The sequence below is a fragment of the Triticum aestivum genome, chromosome 2A (genome assembly GCF_018294505.1).
Source record: "Triticum aestivum cultivar Chinese Spring chromosome 2A, IWGSC CS RefSeq v2.1, whole genome shotgun sequence".
NCBI lineage: Eukaryota > Viridiplantae > Streptophyta > Magnoliopsida > Poales > Poaceae > Triticum > Triticum aestivum.
The window spans coordinates 61813322-61836215 of NC_057797.1; the positions used below are offsets into that span (position 1 = coordinate 61813322).

General features: G+C 48.2%; 1 protein-coding gene and 1 pseudogene across 1 annotated transcript; both read right to left on the reverse strand.

The window, feature by feature from the left end:
- Positions 1-249: 249 nt before the first annotated feature.
- Positions 250-3996, reverse strand: LOC123191498 (peroxidase P7-like; annotated as a pseudogene).
- A 5262-nt stretch (positions 3997-9258) lies between these two features.
- On the reverse strand, positions 9259-10458 carry LOC123184713 (uncharacterized). Its single transcript, XM_044596789.1, has one exon. It carries the CDS (start codon positions 10412-10414, stop codon positions 9443-9445), a length of 972 nt encoding a protein of 323 aa, XP_044452724.1. The 5' UTR covers positions 10415-10458; the 3' UTR covers positions 9259-9442.
- Positions 10459-22894: the final 12436 nt, after the last annotated feature.

Consider the following 22894-nt stretch of genomic DNA (forward strand, 5'->3'; position numbering starts at 1 on the left):
GTCGCTTGGCACTATGTCAATAGGTTAGTACCAAAAATGATATAAAATGACTATAAATGATTATAAAACATCCAAAATTGTTAATATAACAACATGGAACAATTAAAAATTATAGATACGTTGGAGACGTATCATCGGGTAGGTCGCATTGTAGAAGATGGGCAAGAGCTGCGCCTGGGCGGTGGTGAGGGTCGCCGCCGCAAGAAGCACAACCACCGTTGCGCGTCGCGCCAGCGCCACCATCTCCCCCTAGAACCCTTGCGAGAGAAATGGAATAAGAGAAATGTGATGCTACTCTCCCGGTCTTCCTCTACCACCAGTGGCGGAGCTAGCCGAAAATCATTGGGGACAAAATACAAATCATCATTGTTTGGGGGAGCAAATGCTAAAAAACTATATAATCTAAGACCACCTAGAAAAATTTCCTTCAAGGCTGGGGGGCATCGCCCCCCCCCCCTTGGCCTCAACATACCTCTGTTGCTCTCTACCTCTCTATGTACTTCCTTCTTGAAGAGGGATCCGTTGGTAGCGTACGCCCGGGCGATACCATTCGTGGTGCTGTTACTAGCGGCGTCGCCGCCGAAGAGCTCTTGGTCTGAATGAAGGAGGATGCGCCGGGCGATCAGGTCACTGAAGAATGCGTTGTCAAACTTGTATGGTCCTTGCAGCTCCAGCGGTGCAAGGTTGCTGTCACCGCCAGTCCAGGGGAAGACGCCGGTGCGGAGCTACGAGGCAAACATCGAGTCTATGCCCATGTCGTTGTAGATATATGTACGGAACTTGGAGCACTGGGCGAACCCGACCGTGTGCGCCTCGGACATCGCGGTATGGTCACGAGCGTCGAGGCCCTTGGCTCTGAACGAGCGGAGCACGAGGAGTTATGATAGAGGGCTTGGAAGGTTAATGTTCGGGCTCATCGTGAGAGAGTATCTCCGCCCCAGCATCACCGTACCTGTTGCCCCCCCCCCCCCCCCCCCCGAGCTGCACGCCATCAGCTCGTCACCCAACGTTGTGGCATTTCTAACCGATCCCCAATAAATAGTGCAGTATCTGGTGAAGTAAACTCTTAGTGGAGTAAATTTATTCCATTAAGTTTTAGCCGGACTTAGCTGATCCCCTATATGTAACGGAGTAAAAAATCATTTGCATTTTATTTTCGGCTATTGGAACGCTTTTCTTTACTTCTTTATTTCATTCAATGACATTTTGATACATTTTAGTGGATAATTCATCAATTCTTCGCTGCGAGAGTAAGATTAAAGAAAACAAGAATCATAATTAGACATTATGAAAGATATACAACTTTCATAACTGCTCCCACTAGTTGGATTTGAGCTTGCACACTTCTTCTTTTTTATTCTAAAGAAGTAGACGTTGATTTGTATCTAATCTCATCTCTAGCCTCTATTCTAGCAATGAGTGCATGAGCATCTATCAATTTTCGTGCTATCAATAGATCGATGTAATGTTCTTCCTAATACCAAAAATTGCATCCATCCTACACGCAAATTTGAGCAAACAATGAGGTACCAAAATTGCGCCAAATCCGGTGAACAACCGAATCAAAAGAAGCACATACCCCGTTATTTTTGCACTTTAAGAACACCCATCTGGGATGTTCCGGCATGGTAGAAACTTGGCGCACCACCTACCTCGTGCAGTCGTCGCACTTTATGACCAGCAATGGTGAGTCGACGAGCCGTTGGGCCAGCGCTGAGCCCGGGCGACGGCCCGGTGTGTCTCTTTCGGTGAACCACCGACAAGAGAGATTCAAGTGGCTAGTGGTGGAGCCGATACTTGCATGCGGCGTGGAGGCATTGCCGGGGCTGTGCGATCTGGTTCCCGGCAATCCATGGCAATGCGCAATTGCTGGCAGCCGAAAGTGCCTAATCTGGCGGCGCTGCCAGCAGCTGCAGATCCACCGGTTCTGCGCCGACGATAGGATGAGGAGGCATCCAAGTGGTCAAGGACTGCGGCGGAGCCTACGGAGCATCTGCGGTGGTGTGCGGGTACTGGAAGGGGGTGGCAGGGGCGGTGTCGGCACAAATGCGGCGTGGGAGTGGAGCGGGGGAGGCACTGGAGGAGAGGTGCGGCTTTTACTCAGCCGTCGAGCGGTGGAGAAATATATGGAGGTTCGCTGCGGCTGAGTATAATTTTTACTCCACTAACACTAATTGGGGATCAGCTAGGTGCAGGTTAGAGGAGTAAAACCGATTTTTTACTCCTCTAGCCGGTTATAGGGGATCGGTTAGAAATGCCCTTAGTCGAATTCTCGAGAGCATGTCGTAGCCATATACAAGAAAAACTGGTTGAGCCTTGATACCGGCATACCAGGGTGACAACGTCACGGGCGGCGAGGGCCAGTATGTCTTGATGTCGTCCATAATCTCGTAGCTGCGCACCGAGTTCGCGTTTGGCACCGCGTTCTTCTCAACGGTGAAGTTGGTCATGTCATCGAGGAGTACAGAACCATCGCAGCTCTGCAACACACGCACGCGTCAATGGTCCAACCAGAACGAGAAAGATTTCGAACCGGGTGAATGAGAGGTAACTTGCATTGGTGAAGCAGCCGTGGAAGAAGAGATGGAGAATGGAGGCACCCATGCGCGCCTCCGTCTGCACGGCATGTGCCATGCCATGACGCATGATTGGCTGGAGTGTCGTGCAACTCGCGTCATACAGGGCCGGTCCTGAGTTTTTGAGGGCCCGGGGCGAACCTAAAACTCGGGGCCCTTAATATACACATCATAGTAACATCAATGAATATACTTATATATAGCGTTACAAATAACATTTAACATTTAAATGCATCCAAAATCAGTATGATTATCCAGTAATTTATACTCTGAAATTACCTTAAAAAAATCTTCTAACACTCCTTGATGCAAAGTCACTTATGATGGGGTCGATGTCAATCTCATCCATTAATTTCTTCTCCATGCATAATGTAGCCAAACCATTTAATCTCTCTTGAGTTATTGTTGATCTCAAATAATTCTTCAATTATTTCAACTTCGAAAAGCTTTTTTTGGCCAATGTGGCCGTCACAGGGACAGTAAATAAGATGCAATAAGCAGATATATTGGTATAACTTCGAAAAGCTTCTTTCGGCCGATGAGTACTTCTCTCACATGCCCGAAAATTTCATCAACAGTAGCAAATTGTGCCTATGCATCTGATGAATTACCGAGCAACTTACTTTGTTCTCGCTGATGTTGGTCTCGTCATTTTCTTCTTCCGAATTCCCATTAGTCTGTTGCTCTTCCCGAATGGCAACGATCACCTACTAGTCATCTGGGTTTATCAAAGCAGTGGAAGCACCAATATCACTCTTCTTGAAAAAATTGTGAATATGTGTGCGCTCTGATTGTATCAATTTATCCACTTCCTTCTTCCTTTTTCTTTTATGGCTACCAGATGAATTTGTCCAGTTGCTAGACGACATGATTAACACACACAATGCTGAAAACAAAACAGTTTGTTGCATCAATGATCAATCGTTGAACGGTGCCGGCTATGCAACCATAGAATTTATTGTATCAACATTATATGAATATATACCTCGGTTCCTGAATCCTGATGATCGAACTTCAGTGCGTTTGCCTATAAAGCACAGCAGCAGTGTAGCGCTTGGAGTCTGCAGAGGATAGAGAGAAGATCAACTGAGCAAAGGCCAAAGGGGCGTGATGATGGATCCCCAGAATTGAAATCTGCCGCGTACATAACCGGATTATTAAGGAAATTACCAGGGGACGACTGAGAGGCTGGAATACATGTACGGCATCGAGCGTCGGCGGCCTAGGGCTGCGTCTGCGTGATGGAACAGAATAGGAAGGGAACCGTCAGAATCGGATCAATCGCTGATCCTTTTTTCACGCGATCCCTCTCCTTTTTTATGTGAACGAACCGCTGGCTACCTCGCTCGCTAGCTTTTCCGAGGAAACAAATCGATCGATCGACCTGCCGCTCCCTACGCGCGTCTGCAGCATGGGCCATAGGGGGCCCCTGAATTTTGGGGGCCCGGGGCGGTCGCCCCCCCTGCCCCTCCCCGGGGCCGGCCCTGGCGTCATAGAAGGTGTGGGAGAGCTATGCCTGGGCAGCGGCGAGGGCCACCGCCGCCGCAAGAAGCACAACCACCGTTCGCGCCAGCGCCACCAGCTTTGTCGAGAACACTTGCGAGAGAAATGGCATAAGAGGAAGGTGCTGCTACTCTGCCAATCTACCTCTAGCTCCCATGGCGGAGCTAGCCCAAAATTACTGAGGGCGAAACATAAATCATCAGTGTTTGGGGGGCCAAATGCTAAAAACAAAAATCTAATCTAAGCCTTCCTAAAAAAATTCATTGAATTTGGGTAAATTGCAATGGATTGTTTACTGGTCGACTCAATTAAAGACGAGGGCGCTTTTCATATTTCTGATCAGGCTACTTTCTCTCTCCACGTCATGCTTGGCGACTTACAGAATAACTTCTTGTCTTTCCGTACATTGTAAACCAGTGGATGAATGAACCAATCAGTTTGATAACAAAGATCAGAACCATAACTCTCTAAAATGTCAGGCACGACTCTAACTTGTAGTGGTTCCATAGCAAAACAGGTGCAGTGCTAAGACAATTCCATTGTCATGGACGATGGAGCAATAAATAGCATAGCATATTAGCAACAGGCCGCTGGATGCAGGCTGATCAGGTATTAGGCTTTTTCCTAACAGGCGTCTTGTTTTATCAAGAAGATTTAATTCACCGACCGGAAGATTGATGCACGGGAGCGCTAAAGATCAATAGGCTTCGATAGGGTCAAATTCTTGCCAAGAGAAAAACTTGGGCTAATACAATACCCCCATGTTATATGTTACAGCTGGGGATATATACTTGTGAGAATTTGGACTTAGAAACTACAGCCAAGCATCCAACCAAGAGCCCAAGAGGTCATACGAGATGACCTGACAGCGACGGTAAAGCACAAATGAACTCACTTTGTACGGGAGGAAAGAATACAGCTGGCGTGGGAGATAATTGTATCTATAGTACTCGTAGTTGCCGGCGACGTCCAACTTGATCCTGGAACTTGTGTATTGCTTCAATACGATTCCAGTACAAGAAAGCACGTGATCAATATGGCCCATGAGGTTGAAACAACAGTCCTCGCTCTACACATTGCATACATATCTCGTATTTCTATAGCTGACATGCTCATTTGTCTATGGGCCGAGAAATAAAAAGAAAAAAGTGCGGCGAGAAATAAAAGGAGAACAGCCGCCGCGGGTGGATTCGAACCCGGAAATCACTGGCGGAGCTAGGGAAGAACTTCAGGGGGAGTGATAAAACATACAAACTAGAGGGGGGCAAATACTAAATTAATCCTCATCTAAACCCTAAAAATACCTTCACAGTTTTTGCTAAGGTTGGGGGGGGGGGGGGGGGGGCACAGCCCCCCAAGAACACACATAGCTCCGTCATTGCCGGAAAGCTCGGCCCCATCACTAGGCGAGCTAGCCACCAGGCCAAGTCCGCAATATTGTTTCATATGAGGATGCATCGTTTATTATATGGGTATAGTTGTCTTTAAAAAAATCATCAATTCAAAAAATGTTCATGATTCAAAAATAAAAAGTTAGTGTCTACAAAAAATGTCCATGAATTTTTTCAAAATATTCATAACAATGTTTCGGAATGTTTTTTAAAATATTTCCAAAAAAAGTCGCTGATTAAAAAAATATTCATGAATTCATAAAATGTTTGTCACAAGCAAAAAATATTTATATTTCAAAAGTTGTTCCCCAATTTCTAGAAATGTTCGCCTATGCAAAATAAAACTTGTTGACGAGTTCCAAAAAATATATCGGTCCAACATTATTGGGAATTTTATGAAACTATGCAAACTTTTCTTTTACATTCTATAAACACTTCAAATTTTCACATATATTATTTTATGTAGTCTTTTCTATAAGAGATCTATTTAGGGGTTTTTTTAGTGAAAAGATATCTATTTAGGTTTTTTAGAAAACAAAATCTATTAAGGTAGACATAGTCTTTTCTTTTGGGCTGGACGGGCCTGTATTTTTTGTTTTTCGTGTTCATTTTTCGCGGTCTCCTATTTGGCGCGAGTGACCTGGTGCGCGCGCACTCACTATGTACATTTTTTTTGGAATTGCGAATATTTTTAATTCATGAACATTTTTTCAAATAAATAAACATTTTTACAAATTGGGGTGAACATTTTTCGAATTTAAAATTTGTTCACCAAACTGAAAAAAAAATCTTCACCATAATTATGAAGTTGCGAGTATTTTCTAAAATCATGAATCTTTTTCTATTCAAGAACATTTTTTCAAATTGCATAAAAATTTTGGAACTCGTCAACAAGTTTTTTTTTGCATAGGCGAACATTTCTTGAAATTCAGGAACAACTTTGGAAATTCAGAAACACTTTTTGTTTGTGACAAACATTTTTTGAATTCATGATTTTTTTTGAATCAATGAACATGTTTTAAAAATTTGGAATTATTTTTTAAATTCTCAAACATTGGTTTTAATAAAAAAATCATGGACGTTTTTTGTAGACACAAACTTTTATTTTTGAATCATGAACATTCTTTGAATCGAAGAGCGTTTTTTTAACTCATGACATTTTAAAAATACACGGAATTTTTTAAAAGGCAACGATATGCATATAATAGATAATGCATCCTGATTTTATACAACACCACTGACTTGGCCTTTTGGACAGCTCGCGCAGTGAGGGCATGTACAATGCCAAGCGCTTGAATAGGCGCTTAGGGGAAGGATTTTTGGCTAAGCGTTCGTGTTAAAACCTGCCTCTCCAACGCTAACCGCAAAAGGACAGGTGCTACGCTAGTTCAAAATAAAACAGAACGGCGACGAGAAAAGGCTGGGGCGCTCGATGCCTGATTTTGCGCCGGCGCTAACAAAAGGCCAGGATTTGGGTGGGAATCTGACGAAATGGACGGGATTTCTACCCTGGCGCCTGGTACTAGCGCCTCCCATTGGAGATGCCCTGATGGGCCAGAGCTTGCCGGTTCGAATCCCCACTACGCCCTTTTTTACAAGATACATACACAATTTGTAGAGTTAGGACTGTTGTTTTAACCTTAGGGACCGTATTGATCACGTATTCTCTTGTATCGGGACCGTATTGATCACGTACTCTCTTGTACCGGGACCGTATTTAAACAATACGCAAGTTCCAAGATCAAGTTAGACGTCGTCAACGACTATGGAGACTATAGATACAATTATCTCCTGGCTTTGCTGCTCACCAACTTCAAGAATAATGCAGTGAACCAGAAAAGTTTATTCTCAAATGCCCCAGGCGGTAGTAGAACATAACCTGGTAGGAACCTCCTGTGATCTCACGAACATATAGCACATGCCCCGGCCGGAAGTATTTGGGTAGCTGAATATACGAACAAGCAAGAAGAGGACTTAGAGAGTGGGTGTAGAAGAGGAAGTGTCTCACGGTGGTGGCGGCGGCGGCGACACTTCCTCTTCTACACCCATGTCACGAATTGGGCCAGACCGTCATCCCTGTAAGTGCCAGCCCATCAGACTGTCTCCAACAAGTCTGCATGCTTAGTAACCGATATATAATTTTTCTCAAAATGAAAAGTAACCGATATATAATGAGGGTGAAATCTATTCATCCAAGTTAAAATTTCAAAAGATCTAGAGATTATCATCTCCTCAATGGCTTCGACAAAGTCAAAAGGATAGTCACCATGATTACATGATGATACAACCGGGTGTGGGTGAAACATGCAACTGGAACGAGTGAGTTGCAGAAAACCATTCTACGAATTCCTCTGAGAAAGCATTGATTCCGGGCTTAATCTTTTGCAGAAAATATTGACCCGTCACTTTAGGCACTTTAACCTCGATTATGACATGTGGGTCCCATTTTTTATGACGTGGCATAATGGCCGCAAAGTGACGACATTTGACGGTGCTACAGTGACCACCGACGCGCCTGCTCGATAATAACTGGCCCGAATCGGCACCGGGTCGCCCTCTCTCCTCACTCTCTCACGTCTGGGTTGCCCTCTCTCACTCTCGTGCACATCCTCTCTGTTCTTCTCCCCAGCCACCGCCCCGAAAGCCGGCTGCCGACAGCTGCCCCACCACGCCATGGTGTCGCGAAACCAATGAGGATTCAATCCAGTACGTCACCTCCTCCTGTGATGGCATCATCAAGATAAGTTTGATAGAGCTAGAGCTAGGGTAGGGTTTCTGAACCGATTCGTAGACATATATAGGATCGCGTTGGACAGCAAAACACGTCCCGGACCGCGAGGTCCGCATGATAAGGACAGTTTGGGGTCGCTGCGTTGGAGTTGCCCTAACAAACCATCGATTTCTACCTCGCAAAAAACAAAACAACGGTCGGTTCCAACAAGTACGTTTTGGCAGTTCGGAGCATTAAACTAACAATCAACTTTGCACAGCAACACTATCAAATTTAACCCGCCGGCACCGGCTTTTGACGCCGTGTCGTGTCATGCCCTCAGCTTTCTGCATGGCCGGATCGAAAGCTAGAAGAAGTGGGGGCCGAGTCATCCGAGGGAGATAGGGACGCGAGGCCTAGTGGAATCGTGTGCTTTGCTCCACGAGGAAATATTCCTGCCGCCTTTGTTTGACAGTCTCTGAAAACTACGGGCTCCGTCAGGATTATCTTTCCATTCTTTCCTTGCTCCTCTCCCCGTTGCTAAGCATGTACCGGAACCCTTCCTGTCAAGGACCGGGTATTATGGTCTTTGTCTCCGCGGGTTTAATTATTGGATCTGATAAGTGTCATATGTGTGACACAAACACATGATGACTCCAAACTTTTTTATGACAAATTTGCAACTTTCTTTCGGATGACAAGTTTTAGTTTTAATTTGTTTTTTCTTTTCGGATGACAACTTTAGTTAAAAAAATGATAAAACCGGATTGATTCATGTCACACATGTGACGCTTATCATTTAAATAATTATTTATCAGTTCTCTTAATTACAACCTCTATGAAGCATTAGCTGTCTTTGTCCCGCTGGATTTGAATGTGACAACGAAACGGCAACGACTTTTTTAGCTAGGCGGTTGTATGGTGGTATGGGTGATGATGGGCTGGTAGTTCATGTCATCGTCCATTTCTTTTGATTTGTATCTCTATATATATGCTTGCTGATATAAGGATAACTTTATGTATACGGTAATACTAACTGACGAACATTCGCTGGGAAGGAATTGTCTTGAAATTGCTCTTGACCGCGAGGAAATTTCCACTATCTTGAAGACAAATACATTTCTTTCTGTCTGTTCTTTGTTAATAGTACAAGTAATTTGTTTTGGCTGAAACCATAACAATGGTGGAGTATATTTTACTAACACTAATCCAATGTATTGACAAGCAAAAATAAGGGAATGAATTGATCGAACATCAGCTATTCACGTATCTCCATTGGGCAGCTTGGCGTATCTGTGTCTGTGGGCTGCCGCCACCTCCTCCTCCTCCTTGCTGTCCCTGCACTCGAAGTAGTACGCCGTGACGGCCTCGACGGAGAACAACTCCACGGCGCCGAGCAGGGCCACGTAGGCGGCGCCGGCGGCCACCCCGGCGCACGGGCTCCGCGGCCAAAGCCTCAGCGCCAGCGTGTACACCGGCGACACCGCGGCGCCGAGCGCGCACGTCGCGACCACGTAGAGCGCCGCCCGCGCGCTCCTCCCCTCCATCAGCCGCCACGCGCGGGACACCGCCGCCGCGCCGTGCCGCCCCGGCTCCGCCACCGAGACCACGACCGCCACCGCGCAGACCACGGTGAGGTAGACGAGGAAGAGCGACGCGAGGAGCACGAGCAGGACGTCGAGGAAGAGGAGCAGCAGCGAGCGCTCCAGGAGGTAGACCGTGGCCAGCGCCAGCGCGACGATGGCGCCCGCGCAGGCCACCTCGAGGACGTACCCGAAGGCCACGGTCGCGACGGGCCCCCACAGGTTGCCCCTCGCGCCGCCCAGGACGGCGGACACGGTCAGCCGCTCGGTGGCGTCGTCGTCATCGGTGCCGGAGGAGAACGCCCTGACGGCGGCGAAGACGGTGGCTATCTTGATGGCGGACCCGACGACGACCGCGGCGAGGACGCACGCGCCAACCTCGAGCAGGAGCCGCCTGAGGTCTCCCCTGAGCGCCCTGACGAGGCCCGGGTACGCGGCGCCGGCCGGGTCGGCGCGGCTGATGGCGCTGGCGTCGACCAGCGCGGCGGCGGCGAGGGGCTGCACGGCGAGGGAGTTGGTGAGGAGGAGCGCCGCGGCGAGGGCCGCGGTGAGCGCGAGCAGCGGCAGGAAGAGCCCGCCGTGGCGCGCCGGGAGGAGGGCGCCGTGCTTGAGGAAGGAGAAGAAGCACGGGGGCGGCGGTCGGGCCGCCATGGCCGGCTCAGGGATTGAGCTGGGCTAGATCTTGATTGGGTGGGTGGGTGGGTGGGTGCGCGGGTGGGGTTGCTCCGGGGCCCCGTGCGCGCGCGGAGGAGCGGAACGGCGAGCTTATAAAGAAAGGATTTTTGACTCTTTTTATGATGGTGGGTGAACGAACGCGTTGTAGTACTACCTTGGAAACTTTGTTTGGTTTATTAGTTGGACTTGGATTAGACCGCTCGGATGTGGTGTGGACGGCTTGCGAATTTTAGCAGGGATCGATGAGACCAAGTGTTGATAAACTCCTACTCTGGTTACCATCGGCAGACCATCTAGATATTCAGGGGCAGACCACAGTTCTATAATTCTATCCTTCTAAAGATGGCACTTGTATTGTCTGACGAGAGGGTGATAGGTGTAGAAACAGAAACACCAAAATCCTTCCGTAACCATGGTAACCACCAAGTCACTTCTGGTCACTCTGTGCATTTGAAAATCGTATCGAAAATAATCCGAATCAAATCGATTTTATGGTTTTTATGATTTTTGGTTTCGGTATGGTATAAACTTTTCATACCGATTTGAACTTTGGTTTTCATGGTATATACCGAAAAACTGAACGGTTAACCGAATAAATCAAAGTAAAAAAAATAAATGTATACTTCTTGAGATGAACAACCATACAAGTTGTCATTTTTCTTGTACATGAGTCAAATTCAATACTAAGCACGTAAATTTTTCTTGTAACAGTCAATTTTCCCTTTTAAAAATGCTAAGCACGTCCATAACCATAAACAAATTCAATATCAATTTGGTATTTTGAGTCATACATTTGCAAATTATTATTACGTCATTTTCAAATTCGCGTCAACTTCGATTTTTATGGTATATACCGAAATCATACTGAAATAATTTGGTATATACCGAAACCAAACCGTATTTTAATTACATATATCGTATTTACCGAAGTATTAATACCATACAAACCGCAAACCCGTATAAACCGAACCATGTAAACCGAATAAACCGAACACACAGGGTGAACTTCTGGGTCGGAAGAGCCATAGCTCACAACTCGGCCTGAACACTTGAACGGGGAATTGCAGTATGTTTCTTCGTCTTTCAGGCAATGAGAGAACCACCAAGAAAAACACGGTAAGCAAAAAGGGATCGGCGATTCGAGGGATCACTAGCCCACATAGCATCTGAATAGACCTGGAGCTGTAACGTGCTAGAACGGGGAAAAGATACGGTTATGCCACTAAGATGTCCTAGAACACGAAGAAAGTGACTACAATGAACTGAAGTGGGAGCAGAAACAAACTGACTCGGAATATGGACAAGATAGGAGATATCCGGACGAGTGAGAGCAAGATAGAAAAGACTCCCAACAAGATGACGATAACGCGCCACAAGGGCTCACCATTAGAAGCACGAAGATGAACATTGAGCTCCATAAGAGTCTCAACAATGCGCTCATCACTAAGAGCCGCACGAGTAAGAAGATCTTGGATATAATTTTCTTGAGAAATAAAAAAGTCATCAGAAGTGGAGGAAATCTCAATCCCAGGGAAGTAACGAAGGGGACCAAGATCAGACATACGAAACTACTCACTGAGACGGGCCTTGACAAAGGTAATGTACTCAGAATCATCGTCGGTGATGATCATGTCAATATGTTATCAACATACAGAAGAAGAAGAGTGCACCCACGAGCAAAAAGGTTGACAAATAGCGTTGGATCATGAGTAGTGGGCAAAAAACAGCCGCAGACACCACAGAGGCAAAATGCTCAAACCAAGAGCGGGCAGCTTGCTTAAGGCCATAGAAAGAGCAACGAACACAGCAAACCACGCCATCAGGAACTGAATACCCATGTGGTGGTTGCATATAAACCTCCTCACGCAACTCGCCATTAAGAAAGGCATTCTTAATATCAAGTTGAGACACAGACCAATGGTGAATAGAGGCCATGCCGAGAAGTGTGCCGATAGTGGTCATATGGGCCATAGGAGAAAATGTACAATCCTAATAACGACCATGCTCCTGCTGAAAGCCACAAGCTACAAGACAAGCTTTATAATGCTCGCCAGAACCATCGAAGGGAGTATTAATCTTATAGACCCACTTACAAGTGATGGGATGAACACAGGGAGGAAGAGGAACCAGGTGGATGAATGTAGTTCTGGTCCGCTCCATGGCTTTCGAGATGCGTGCCACCACTGGTGGGTGTTTGGGCGGCAATCCATGCGTGTATCTCAGGATTCTTACCACCATTGGTTGACATTTGGGCAGCGAGGCACGTCATGTCTCGGTCAGGTGTTGGTCAGGCGGATCTTGGTTTGCTCGATCGGATGGTGGTGGATGCTCGATGGCGGTGCACATGATTTGGCCATCGAGCTTCGCATGCCAGGCTACATTATGCTTCCGCCCTCACGGCGGCTGAGGGAGTCCTGGATTAGGGGGTGTCCGGATGGACGGACTATACCTTCAGCCGAACTCCTGGACTATGAAGATACAAGATTGAAGACTCCGTCCCGTGTCCGGAAGGGACTTTCCTTGGCGTGGAAGGCAAGCTTGGCGATACGGATATGTAGATCTCCTACCATTGTAACCGACTTTGTGTAACCCTAGCCCTCTCCGGTGTCTATATAAATCGGAGAGTTTTAGTCCGTAGGACAACATACACAACAACAATCATACCATAGGCTAGCTTCTAGGGTTTAGCCTCTCTGATCTCGTGGTAGATCTACTCTTGTACTACCCATATCATCAATATTAATCAAGCAGGACGTAGGGTTTTACCTCCATCGAGAGGGCCCGAACCAGGGTAAAGCTTCGTGTCCCTTGCCTCCTGTTACCATCCGGCCTAGACGCACAGTTCGGGACCCCCTACCCGAGATCCGCCGGTTTTGACACCGACATTGGTGCTTTCATTGAGAGTTCCTCTGTGTCGTCGCCATCAGGAAGGATGCCTCGCCCCATCTTTAAAGACGGCACCGTTGCTAAGGGAGCTTTGGTTGTCGGCCAAACCCTCCGGCTAGGTGGTTTTCTTATGACCGCCTGTTCGGCTTCTGCGCCGATGATGACCTCTCGAGCCATCAAAAACAATCTTCATGTCAGCTCGGAACTTGCCGAGTAGTTAGATCCAATGGATCTCTCCTCCATAAACGAGCTCTTGGATCGCTTCGCCGCCCTGGGATTCGCTACGGATTACGACCAGATTGGGCCTAAACCCGATCTGAGAGAGATTAACTCTCCTCAAGTCACCCATCACGTTGCCGTGGTAGAGGGACAGTGCGGCGACCCTTCATCTATCTTAAGGACTCGCTACGTCCGGATTCCCGATCCCTCCAAGCCGGATACCCGCGGAGGGGAGGATATCACTCAAGACCTGAACTTAGAGTCAGGCGACGGGCTGGATTCATTGGACAACATCCAGGAATCCAAATTTTCGAGTTCGGAAATTCCTCGGCCTCCAAACCTAAGAGACAGGCCATGGGAGAGGAGCTAGCAAAGCTATTGGAGGACGGATTCATCAGAGATATAAAACATCCGGACTGGCTAGCAAACCTGGTGATGGTACCAAAGAAGGACAAATCCTGGTGCCTATGTGTTGATTTTAAAGACCTTAACAAGGCTTGCCCAAAGGATCCCTTCCCCCTCCCCCGCATTGATCAAATTATCGACACTACCGCAGGACATGATTCGTTGTGTTTCCTCGACGCATATTCCGGCTACCATCAAATCAAGATGGCAGAACCAGACCAAGCCGCAATGGCATTTATCACACCATACGGCCCATTCTACTTCAACACGATGCCCTTCGGGCTCAAAAACGCCGGCGCAACATATCAGCGCATGATTCAGACATGTCTGGCAAGCCAGATCGGCAAAACAGTGGAGGCATATGTAGATGATGTGGTCGTCAAAACAAGACATGTTGAATCTCTAGTGGATGACTTGAGGCTCACATTTCATAACCTCCGAACATACGACATCAAGCTCAACCCGGAAAAATGCGTTTTCGGCGTTCCAGACGGAAAGCTCTTGGGCTTCATTGTATCCGGTAGAGGAATTGAAGCAAATCCAGCCAAGACCCGAGCTCTGTCGCAACTGGATATCCCAAAGGACCTCAAACAAATACAAAAGTTAACCGGATGCGTGGCGGCTCTAAGCCGCTTTATCTCCCGCTTGGGAGAAAAGGCCCTACCCCTTTACCGCCTCCTTCGGTGCACCGAACACTTCAAATGGACGGATGCAGCCACGGCCGGACTCGACGAAATAAAAGCCATACTGGCAACAAACCCAGTCCTGGCCGCGCCAAACATTGGTGAACCAATGCTATTATACATTGCAGCAACACATCAGGTTGTAAGCGCAGTGCTCATCGTCGAACGAGAAGCGGACGGACACAAATTCCCCCTTCAAAAGTCGGTCTATTATGTGTCCACTGTCCTCACTCCCTGCAAATCACGGTACCCGCATTATCAAAATATTGCGTACGCGGTATTCATGGCATCCCGGAAGCTACGACACTACTTTCAAGAGTGTTTAATAACAGTAGCCTCAGAAGTACCACTTAACGATATTATAAACAACCATGACGCAACGGGCCGGATTGCAAAATGGGCCATTGAGCTCCTCCCGTTCGACATAACTTATAAGCCACGGCGAGCCATCAAGTCGCAAGTCTTGGCCGACTTCGTCGCAGAATGGACGGAGGCCGAACTCCCTAAAGAGTACGACACATATTCAAATTGGATCATGCATTTCGACGGCTCCAAGATGTTGGCCGGACTGGGGGCTGGCGTCGTTTTGATGTCCCCCACAGGAGACATAGTTCAATACGTACTCCAGATTATGTACACGGACTCCAACAATGCAGCCGAATATGAGGCCCTTTTACATGGTCTCCGGATGGCAGTATCCATGGGTATTCAACGCCTAGAGGTGCGCGGGGACTCGAACCTCGCAATGTCCCAAATAAATGGACACTTCGATGCCAAGGATCCAAAAATGGCAGCTTACCGCAACGCCGTCCTAAAAATGTCAGCTCGGTTCGAGGGGCTTGAATTTCACCATATAGCCCGGGAAAGTAATCAGGCGGCAGATGTCCTGGCACGCATCGGCGCAAAAAGCGATGTAGTCCCCCCCAACATCTTCTTGGAAAGGTTGTTCAAGCCATCCGTAGTATGGGAAGGGGAGCCGAACAATAACAGCCCGGACCCAACCGCACTGCCCGACACCGAACATTCTGACACAATCGGAGGCTCTGCCAATGAAATAACACCTTCAGCCCACGTAATAATGGCCGTCATCGCCCCGTGGACAGAACCATTCATCGCCTACCTTACTAGGCAGGAACTCCCCGAGGACCAAAATGAGGCATGCTGCATAGTGCGGCGATCCAAAGCCTACAGAGTCCACGAGGGAGAGCTTTATAAGAAAAGCACTACCGGAGTCCTTCAAAGGTGCATCTCCGAAGAGGAGGGGCGGAACCTCCTGGCTGAAATTCATGCCGGACTCGGCGGTCATCACGCTGCAGCTCGGTCCCTTATAAGCAAGGCCTTCCGTACAGGCTTTTATTGGCCGACGGCCCGGGTAGACACTCAGGACTTAGTCTAACAATGCACCGGTTGCCAGCTCTTTGCAAACCAAAGCCATATGCCACCCACCGCCCTCCAAACTATCCCCATTACTTGGCCCTTCGCGGTCTGGGGGCTTGACATGGTTGGACCCCTTAAAGGCGGAACCCACAAGCAAAAATACTTACTGGTCATGGTGGATAAGTTCACCAAATGGATAGAAGCCAAGCCTGTTAAGACGGCCGAATCCGGACCGGTGATAGACTTTATATACACCATTACGGCGTCCCCCATAGCATCATCACTGATAACGGCACGAATTTCACGGTCGACGAGGTAAAACTCTGGTGCAAAAACATGGGCATCAAGCTCGATTAAGCTTCCGTCTATCACCCACAAACTAACGGCCAGGTCGAACGTGCAAATGGTCTTATCATGAGCGGCATCAAACCCAGATTAGTGCGGTTCCTCAAGGAATCTAACACGCACTAGGTAGAGGAGCTCGACTCCGTACTCTGGAGGCTGCGGACCATGCCGAATCGCACCACCGGATACACACCATTCTTTATGGTGTACGGCGCAGAGGCAGTTTTGCCTTGCGGCATAATTCATGACTCACCTCGAGTGCGCATGTATGAAGAAAGAGAAGCCGAGCTCGATCGGCAGGACAGCTTGGACGCATTGGAGGAGGAGTGTGACGTGGCAAAAGCCCGTTCCGCATTCTATCAACAGCAGGCTCGAAGATACCAAAACAGAGAAGTACGGGCCAAAAATTACAACGTTGGCGAATTAGTTCTACGACTACCGGACAAGAAAAAGGACAAACTCAAGCCCAAGTGGGAAGGTCCCTTCATAATTGACCAAGTCCTGACTGGTGGAGTGTACCGCCTGTGGGATGCATCGGATAACCGACTCGAGCCGAACCCATGGAACACAGCCCGTCTCCGAAGATTCTATGCCTAGCGCCGGACTCTGTGTTCGTCTCCTTCCTCTGTCCATTTTTTATATATTTTCTGTCTTACATTTCTCTTCTTCTCTCTCTCTCTCTTATAGCCTTTAAAGGCTCATAAAGTGACGCGCTATCCGCGCTCATTAAACCTGGGGGCTTCTTTAAACAGAAGCTTATTCATACGGGCTACATGTCCAACACATGTGTCACACTTCCGCATGTACCTTTTATTCACCATTATATGCATCGATATGACTTAAGTTTTGGTCAAGCTGGGTTGCCTAGCTCCTGTGCTTACCCCTACGTTCCCGATTGTTCGGCTAGGTGGTAAAGGGAGCACCTCTGCGATTGTTACTGCCGGGTCAGCCGGACATGTACCTCAGACTGGGTGAAGCCGAAAGCTAGCGTTCTTAAAGAAATATTCGGTCGGTGAACTAAAGATGATCTTTTTTATTTTTATCTATACGCCCCCAGATGTTTTTCCTGCGTTTCTTTTCGCAGCATGGACATGCACCTTAGGGCATGCCTCCCAGGGAAAGGAACCCCTAACGGAACTATTCTCCCTGGAAGATGTTTCTTACTAACCATGTAATATAACATAACTAGTCGAGCACTTGTCTGTTCACGCACTAATGACCCCTACGCCTGGTCTCCACGCATTCGCCGGTTCCTATATAACCGCATGGGAATTCGGACACACTCCGGACCGTCAGGTCCCGAGGCTGAAGCGAAAAGGTCGGCCATGACAAATGATCTACAATCCGGCTAGAAGGCATTATAAATGTCAATTAAATTACATAGTCATTTTGACTGATTGTATTCCTCTTCAATACCATCTAACAGGCTGTCTAATTTACAGTCCTGCTGGGAATACTTTGCGGCCAACTCTACTTGGCCGTATACTAAGCTTACAGGGATCTCCTTCCCATCGGGCCCTACAGGACCGACCTCAGCCATGTGGTTGGGGTCAGCCTTTGCGTACCGCGTCTTCACCATGGCCCAGGCCTCCCTAGCGCCTTGACGGCAAGCCGATATCTTCCACAATCGGAAGCGCCGCCGTGCTCCCTTTAGCTTCTCCGCAAGCTCTCCAAGACCTTCGGGCATGGAGACGGATGGCCACAGGGCTTGGGCGACGCCTTGCATCGCCTGCCGAACTCGATCGAGCAGTTGCGAGAGCTCGGGAAGAAGGTCACCCGTAGAACCGGGCATCTCCTCTGCAGGACGACCTGTTAGCACACCTACAGACATTGCTCTGTTAGTCGACTTCCCCGCCGAACTTTCTTTCAAAGGTTCGTTCAAGCACTTACTAAATATGCCGCGCCGAAGCCGCTGATTCTCCTTCACGGAGTCTAACAGCTGGGCACGAACATCTTTCAGCTCGATGCCCAGCTTGGTGTTGGCATCTTAGAGATCGTTTTTCTCCCGCCTCACCTTTGTCAGCACCTTCTCACCAGCCTTTAGCTGGCGTAGGAGGTGTTGCCTTTCCGGATTCAATCTGGCGCCATCTACAATTTCATTTGTCAGATTCGCACCCATGCCGTGCTTCGCAAAATACTTATCTTTTGAAGTGTATATTACCAGAGGGGGTCTCCTTGGGCTCCCCTGCCGCGGCTAGTGCGGCCTCAAGTTGGGCTTTGCACTCTTCCAGCTCCTTGGACAGTAGGGAATTCTTTTCTGTAAGAACCTGCATAACAAATGATCCTTAAATCAGTTATTCTAACTGTTTCAAGTCTCAGGGGCTACTGGTATATATATATAATTACCAAAATTTTCTTACCCGTATGTCTTTTACATATTGCTCCGTGGCTCTGGCTAGACCATTTTGAGCGGCACGGAGGTATGCATCTCCCGAGTTGAAGGCATCTAACGTCCCTTGGGAGAAACAAGCATCGCGAAGAATTGTCCGGCGACGCCTGTGGTTCATGGCACTCTCCACCTCAGAGTTGGTGGCAGACAACCCGTCCACATCCTTCGTCGGAGGAGCGTCTGGCACGTGCCTTGCGTTCGCCTCCGCCTCCGGACCAGGCTTTGGAGCCTGGCTGGTGGAGGCGTGATTGGCAGCCTCTCCGAATATAGTCCGGTGAGGTCTCTTTGTCCTGAAGAGAGCATGATGTCAATGTGCCTCGAAGGTATAACACCTGGGATAAGGGGGGCGCCATACCTTTGCGCTGACGCCTCGGTCCGGACTACACTTCTTTTCTGCCCACGGGGCCCTGCGGCGCCTCGTTGGCTTGTCGCCGCAGGTTCGGCCTTCCGCCTTAAAAACCTCCCCTGCAAAGTTCGGTTGTAATCATGAAACTGAAAACACGAGAGGGCGGACAACTATTCGGGGTACTGGGACTTCGATCTCAGTTACCTGGGAGGCCGGGATTAGCCCTGGGTAATCGGAAGTAATGGCCACCAAGGCGTTGTCCTTGCTCAATTGATGGAACACTCCATCAATCAGCTCCACAGATATGTCCGGATCCTCTTGAGAGGCCGGGTCGAGGGACCGTCCTGGGTCCTCGGGTTGTGGAGGAGGGCTGCTTATTTCCTTAACAGCCCGGTGCAGTTCCTGCGTTGAAGTCGTCAGACTGAATATTTAACAATGGGAATACAAAACGGATGGGCAAGTAAATACGACCGCTTACCCAGCTTGGGGGATTGTGCATAGAGAATCCACCCTGTGGGTTGACGCGGAGAAATTCCTCCTCTTCTCCCTTATACAAAGTGGACAAGATCTTTAGTAGAGTTGTAGCTGAATCTGGCCCCTTACGGCCGTAGCGGGTGGCGTCGTCCTCCCCGTTGAAGTCCCACATGGGGTGGCTTCTATACTGAAGCGGTTGCACCCCCCGCATAATGCATTCGGCCATAACCCCGATCATGGTTAGTCCGGAATGGGCTAACAATCTTATTCGGCCCATCAGGTAAATGATGTCCCTGTCACTTTCCCTCTGAGGGCTCCGTGGACGCCAGCTTAGGCGCTTCTTTAAGGGAGCACTGTCGAATTCAGGGAGGCCGATCTGGACAAGATCCGACAGTGGGACATCTTCTATATAAAACCATTCTGAGGGCCAGTCTTCGGATGCCTTCTTTGGGGTTCCGGACAGATATCCGGTCCCGGCGATGCGCCACACTTCGGCTTCGCCCACTTGATACATTAACCCCTCCTTAGAGCGGGGCACAAGGCAGAATAACCTTTTCCATAGCCCGAAATGAGCCTCGATACCCAAAAACAGCTCGCAGAGGGCTACGAAGCCCGCGATATGCAATACGGAGGCAGGCGTGAGATTGTGTAGCTGGAGGCCATAGAACTCCAGGAGCCCCCGGAGAAATGGATGGATTGGAAATCCGAGCCCCCTTATTAAATAAGGGACGAGGCACACCCGCTCTCCTTTGGAGGGATTAGGGGCACTCTCCGCTTGCTCTCCGCCATTATAGATGGCAAGGCCGGCTCGAACCGGGACCATATAGGCCGGGGGGAGAAATCCCTTGGTCTAGAGAGTCACTAGCTCGCTATGCGGGATGGAGCATCTCTCCCAATATCCAGGCTGAGGGCTGGAAGGGCGAGAGGAGGAGTCGCGACGGCTGGCCATGGTGGAATGGACCTTTGTCGGATGCGCTCTGATGAACACTCGCGAAGGGGGGAAGATGTGGTTTGGATCTAAATCCTCGTCCCCTTAAATAGGTCAGCTCATTTACGCGGCTAGGGGTGTGAATGTAAAAACACTCAGACTTCTCATATTCGTTTGACACATGGGAAGCGGCCATTATTGGGTGTAGAAGCCAAGGAGCGCAACATCTACAAGAAACTGGACTTTATTCAACAGGTACACGGAATTTGGAGGAGAACCCGCCTTGCAATGCCGAAGACAATCTGTGCGCCGGACTCATCGTCATTGAAGCCTGGTTTGGGGGCTACTGAGGGAGTCCTGGATTAGGGGGTGTCCGGATAGCCGGACTATACCTTCAGCCGGACTCCTGGACTATGAAGATACAAGATTGAAGACTCTATCACGTGTCCGGAAGGGACTTTCCTTGGCGTGGAAGGCAAGCTTGGCGATACGGATATGTAGATCTCCTACCATTGTAACCGACTTTGTGTAACCCTAGCCCTCTCCGGTGTCTATATAAACCGGAGGGTTTTAGTCCGTAGGACAACATACACAACAACAATCATACCATAGGCTAGCTTCTAGGGTTTAGCATCTCCGATCTCGTGGTAGATCTACTCTTGTACTACCCATATCATCAATATTAATCAAGCAGGACGTAGGGTTTTACCTCCATCGAGAGGGCCCGAACCTGGGTAAAACTTCGTGTCCCTTGCCTCCTGTTACCATCCGGCCTAGACGCACAGTTTGGGACCCCCTACCCGAGATCCGCCGGTTTTGACACCGACAGCGGCCATTCTTCACTAGATATCTACCGTGCTTCAGTGATCGTGGTGTTCCCCACATCGATGCCAGGTGCTAGCATGCGCGGTCATTGTTTGCATGGTCAGATTTGCCATCTCAGCAAATTCCCGATATGTGGTGTTCACTTTGATCCGCAATTTCGATGTTGATGGGGACATTGCAGCATGACTTTTTCACTGGCAAGTTGGTGGCAGCAACACAGAGGACTTCGTCTATGGTGGTGAATACCAGGTCTCGAGTTCCTGTGTGAAACCCTAGGTCTGGCGTTCATTGCTTGTACCTGGCAGTGGTGGTTTACACTCCCTTGTTGAAAGCACTGATGGGGGAATACTCGGTCATTCACTTCTGGGTGAAACCCCATGATCTGGCCTATGTGGTCCGATCCGGCAATGAGGGTGTTCATGCATCATTTCCTTGTTGGAGGTATCATTATTGGGGGAACCTTCTCATCGTTCGGGTGTTGTCAAAGACGGTTGTAGTAGTTGATGTTTTGCTTATGTAGATTGTTCGCCTGACCCTTATGGGTCCTTTTCTTTCTTTCTTTCTTTCTTTCTTTCTTTCTTTCATTCTTTCTTTCTTGGTTGTGTCATCCTACTTGTGCAGAGGCCAAGTGTGTTCTTGTTGTGTCTATCCGCTTGATGCGACATTATGAGTCAATAACGAGTGCCCTTTGTCGCAAAAAATGATTCCAACTTGGGGGAGGGTAATTACTGCATGTCACATCAACATAGTACTTCCTCCGGTCCTTTTTAGTCCGCATATAAGTTTTATTCGAAGTTACAAATATTTCTACTTTGACCAAACTTATAAAAAAAATCAACATTCGCAACGCGAAATCAATATTGTTAGATACATTATGAAATGTAGTTTCATAGTTTATATACTTGGTATTGTAGTTGTTGATATTTTTTAAAATAAATTTAATCGAACTTTATAAAATTTGACCTGACCCAAATATAATACGCGGAGTAAATATATTTGGTTTTGTCCATAGCTATTGCAAAGCTCGCTCATTAATGTGGACCGGAGCGTAGCGAAGAATGTTGAAACTGGCCCCGTGTGGTCTTCCTCTTTGCTCCCTTTCCAAGCCAAAGGACATGGAATCCTGCGCATATAAGTTGAGCACAAATTTCTATATTCATAGGAATGTTATAATTATACAATTTTATTCTATTTGGAGATATATTTAATGAAGAGAAAAGTTGTACCCGACATTTTGTGTCTCCTACTAATGTTCACATCGCTATTCATGTGTGTTCTACCATAGTCTCGACACATCATCAACACAAAGCTCTACCGGAACACGCGACAAGGAGGAGGAGCACGGTGCAACCCGTTGCGACGTCGATCAACTACACCACCTCCATGCCAAGCTCAACAAGGCGGACCACCCACTAAACTGTACCGATGATCTTCACGGCTACTTTTCTTGAAAAAGAAAATCACGTCTAGACCGGGTCTTGTTCTTGCAAGCACGGCTCGTTAGATGCAAAAATTTCCCCAGCTTAAGCTTATTTGCCTGACAGAAGACGGCACAAAACCTGAAAGCCGATGGATGTCC

Coding starts and splice junctions, on each gene's coding strand:
- LOC123184713 (XM_044596789.1), bottom strand. CDS start 10,414: ATGGCGGCCCGACCGCCGCCCCCGTGCTTCTTCTCCTTCCTCAAGCAC.